Raw genomic sequence first — 4,343 nt, forward strand, 5'->3', positions numbered from 1 at the left:
GCCCGGCGGGCTCGGCCGCCAAAATCAAGCGGGGCCTCAGGGCCTTCTCCAACCGCCTGCAGCGGCACCGGCTCAAGGACGGGCTCCTGGCCCTGGGCGAGCGCTGCACCGCCGCCCTCGCCGACGTGGTACGTCGCGCCCGCCCGCGGCGCCCGGCTCGCCGCCGCGGCGCTTTGCAGGAGCCGGTGCCGTACGCTGGGTTTTCCTTCTCCCTCGCCTCTGCCTTTCCGCCCCGCAGGACGGCTGGAGCGCGCCCGCGGAGAGGAGGAGGCGGCGGCGGCGCGGCGCCAAGGAGCCCTGGGACCTCTCCGCCATCGAGCCCATGAAGCTCTCCATCACGCTGTCCCCCTATGCCGGCGTGGCCTCGCCGCTCTTCCTGAGGTCGCTGGGGGACGGCGCGGCGGCGAGCCGCTGGCTGAGCCTGCGCCTGCGCCCCGAGGGCTCGGTACTCCGCACCGCCCCTTCCCGGCATCCCGCCTCCCTCCCGGGAAAAATCTAGYCCTCCCCTCCCCAAAAATGCCACCATCCGTGTCCTCTGCCGCAGGTGCCGCTGCTCTCCCCCTGGAAAGGGCAGCTCGCCGCCCGCCTCGACGCCACCAGCGAGGCCGCCGTGAGCTGGTTCGTGGCGCGCGCCGGGCGCCTGCGGCAGGCGCTGGGCGCTGAGCACGCGGCGCTCGAGGGCGCCGAAGGCAACGCCTACCTCGAGCGCGGCCTCCAGCCACCCGGCCGGCTGCGGGGCGACGGCTACGCCGAGGCGCTCGCCGCCGTGGCTGCCCGGCTGGGCAACGGCACCGTCGTCACTGCCGGAGCCAGGTGGGTCCCCGGCGCCCGGGCAGGMAGAGGCTGAGGGCAGCGTTGTTCTCAGATCTCCCCTTCTTCCTCCTTTAGGAGGTTTTTTCCTTGATWATTATTATTATTTTATACTTTAGAGAGTCAAAACGCCCCCGGGTGCTGCCACCTTTCCAATGCAACCAAGACACTTTTCCAATGCATCCAGCCCTAGAGCCTTGGCCAACCCCTCCACGTTGGCGATGGCTTGTGGCAGCAAAAAAATGTGGTTTTCTTGCTTTTCRTCCTCGCGTAACCCGCAGCGGGGTTAATTCATGGTTGTGGGGAAATGTGGTGCTGCTTCTGTGCCGCTTCGGAGCGCGGCCGCTGCGAGGAGTCAAAGCGCGAGCGGGGACTTCTCGGCAGCCGAGGGTCAGCGGTAGCGTGAAGAGGATTTATCAGGGCCCCCAGCCGCCTTTCTCACACGCTTCGATCTGGGGGAAAACCCTGCTGCGAGGAGGCCGCGCCGCCCCTTGTGCCCCCCCAGGTCGAGCCACCTGCCGCTCTTCGTGCGGATGAGCCCGCTGCGCGCCGACTGGAGCCACGGCGGCCTGAAGGGGCTGGTGCCCGCCGCGCTGCACTACAGCCTCCTGGGCTACAGCTTCTTCGTCCCCGACGCCGTGGGTAAGGGAGCGCCGTCTGCCGCGTGGGCACGAGGGGGGACGCGGGATGGGGATGCGAGCGGCGTCTCGGCTTGCCTCTGCCCGGCAGGAGGGACCCTGGCCGACGAGGCACCGGCGGACCAAGAGCTGTACGTGCGGTGGCTGCAGATCGTGACCTTCCTGCCCGTGATGTCCTTCAGCACGCCGCCGTGGGCCTGCTGCGACGCCTGGGTACGTCCCCGCTTTCCCGCTTGGGGTTGCACCCCCCCTGCTGCGTTTGGGGCACGTCGTGGCTTAAATCCCTGCCCAAGACTTGCTGGCTACCCACCAGGTCAGACCTTCGCACGCTTGCGCCCTGATTTTTGGCCCAGATTGCCTGGGTCCCACCAGCTTTCCCTGCTTGCCAAGCAACCAAGTCTCTCTGCCAGCAGGAGAAGACTTCGCTGCTTTGGTTAAAGGCACATATTGCCTGCCAGCAGCTGTCCCCTGACCCTGYGGGTCATATCTAAGCAGGCTTTACCCACCGTACCAAACCGGCTCGCCCCGCGTTGTCTGGCGCGACCTGATCGGGATGTTGCAATTCAGCGGTTCAGGCTTTTGTCCCTTCCTGCAAGAAATATATACTTTATATATATATATATTTATATTTCTTTTTCTTTCCTGCTCGCCTTGCTGTTTATCGGATGCAGGAACGTGCCGTGTCTTTCCCCGCAGGTCCTGAATCTCACCAGGCAATGCATCCAGAGGCACCAGGACTTTGTGGCTCCGCTCATCGCAAAATACAGCCAGGACTGGGTGGAGTGGGGATATCCCATCTTCCGGCCGGTGTGGTGGCTCAGCCCCATGGATCCGGCTGCCTTCACGATAGAGGACGAATTCCTCATCGGAGATGAGGTGAGAAATAGTATTGGGATACCCGGCGCAGGTTCATGAGGAGCTTGTCCTCGTTTTGGTACAAGAGCGGCTTGCGTTGCTGAGTTACGTTTGCAGATGTGGGCAGATGTTGCACCAGGCTTTCCTCCCTTTCCAATGCCTCTACCCCATGCCGCCACAGCTGGCTCAGGCTTGGGAACAACAATCCTGCTTTTCTATAGTTTTATTTTCTTTTTTTTTCCTCTTRCCATCTCTTCCTTCATCGTCCCGCGCACCCAGTTCTGCACGAATACAGCTCAAAGCTTCAGCTGTTCAAGTAGCTTTAAATTTAAGCTAAAGCAGCTAGGTTTTTTTTTCCTCTCAAATAAGGGCTGTGATTTTCTTGCAAAATTCTTCATTTAGGGTCCTGAAAACCTCTTTCCGTTTCTGAAGTGAAATAATTTATCAGGAATAATTCTAGGAACTGCTTTTTTTTACCTTGCAGCAGCAGGGAGAAAAAGATCTCAGGACCCCTCTGCCAACCAGGCGACTTYAGCAATTTAGAAGTGTTCTTCTGCCATAAATCAAAAAAAGGGAGATTTTGAAAACCATTTGAGGCTCTTGGGCAGCTCAGGAGCTGGGAAGGGAGGGTTGAGCCRCGCAGACAGCAGTGGGAAGCAGAAGGGAAGGAGAGGAGGGAGCAGGACGTGCCACCTCCATTAGCACGTAGATATGACAGCAGCTCGGTGCACGAGTGCTGGCGAGCCGCGGGGCGGGCGGTGCGTTGGCACGGGAGTTATCCGTTCTTGGCCTCTTTCCTCTTTGCTGTTTTTCCAATTTTTTGAAGCCCTCCCTTCTGGCAGCCTAGAGCTAAAGCCTGCTGAGGGAAACGGGGGCTCTTCTCCCATCCCCAGCAATGGGTTGATTTCTGATTGCAAGACAAGWTTCTGCTTGATTTCTTGCAAGATTATATAGGACTAACGGATTAAAAACAGTGACGCTGAAGTGTCTGCACTGCAGGGTCGTGGGAGCAAAGAGAAATTCCCAGCTCTGCCATGAGTTTCCTATGCGACGTGGGCACGGCAGGCTTTCCTCGAGTCTAACATAACCTTCRTCTGTCCTGTCTAGCCTGATGGAGCTGCCGTAAGGGGTGTCCCATGCCAGCCCCATCCCATCCGCAGCACCAGGCACCGTTACTCACCGTGATCGTGCTATCTACAYCTGCTCCATCCTGCTCAACTTGCCTGGAAACGGGAGTGTTGTTGTGTAGGAAATACCAGCTTTCCTAAGTTTTCTTATTTTGGATTTCTAGTCCTGGGTTTCTCTGTGGTTGCTCAYGTCCGCCTTTGGCCTCCTGGCTTGCTCGGAGCAGCTGGCGTTGCCTTCAGGTAACCCCACCTGTGCTGAAAGCGCTTCTCTTCTTAACTGCAGGTCCTGGTGGCCCCGATAACCGAAAAAGGGCAAACGTGGAGGGACATCTACCTGCCAGGAGAAGGGTGCCTGTGGATGGACACCAACACGGCCCAGGTGTTTGACGGAGGAACTGTCCTCAGGAATTACTCCGCCAGCCTTGCAGAGGTGCCGGTTTTCGTAAAGGCCTCCTAAATTTGCAGACCGTCGCGGCTTTCCGATGGTTTACCTCCTTCCYACGAGAGCAGCGCTGGCCAAATGTGCTCTCTCTTCCTTTTAAGACGAATTAACCCCATTTGCACTTTTCCAAGAACTTTTTTTTTTTAATTTCAACAGAAACTGTTCAAATCTTTTATTATTTGCTATTATTCTAAAATAGCAAAGATACAGTAGGAGCTTTGGCACAAATATACATCCAYGCAGAATGGCAGCCCATCTTTTTCCAGGGTTTTCCCAGAGAAATGTTTGTGTGCATCTGTTCAAGCGGGCGCATTCAGCATTTCCAGGTTCTTGGCACCCCGGTCGAAGATGCTGCCCTGCCCAGACTGTGGATTGCCCAAAATCTGAGATAAATGAACATCAGGTTCTGCCAGGATGGGACTTCTGCATTAAAAAATATATATATAAAGAAAGAAGATATATATAGGAAAA

The 4,343-nt window shown here is 57.5% G+C and overlaps 1 protein-coding gene across 1 annotated transcript in view; it reads left to right on the top strand.

The window, feature by feature from the left end:
* LOC112973784 (SITS-binding protein-like) overlaps positions 1-4,118 on the top strand; it is a 5,165-nt gene extending 1,047 nt beyond the window's left edge. The window contains exons 2-8 of the mRNA XM_026082081.1: positions 10-128; positions 239-445; positions 545-813; positions 1,316-1,452; positions 1,540-1,661; positions 2,145-2,324; positions 3,714-4,118. Of these exons, the coding sequence (XP_025937866.1) occupies positions 10-128; positions 239-445; positions 545-813; positions 1,316-1,452; positions 1,540-1,661; positions 2,145-2,324; positions 3,714-3,887 (1,208 nt within the window). The 3' untranslated portion in view covers positions 3,888-4,118. The remainder of the gene's footprint in view (positions 1-9; positions 129-238; positions 446-544; positions 814-1,315; positions 1,453-1,539; positions 1,662-2,144; positions 2,325-3,713) is intronic.
* Positions 4,119-4,343: the final 225 nt, after the last annotated feature.

The sequence above is a fragment of the Apteryx rowi genome, unplaced genomic scaffold, assembly GCF_003343035.1.
Source record: "Apteryx rowi isolate R43461 unplaced genomic scaffold, aptRow1 scaffold_566, whole genome shotgun sequence".
Classification (NCBI taxonomy): domain Eukaryota; kingdom Metazoa; phylum Chordata; class Aves; order Apterygiformes; family Apterygidae; genus Apteryx; species Apteryx rowi.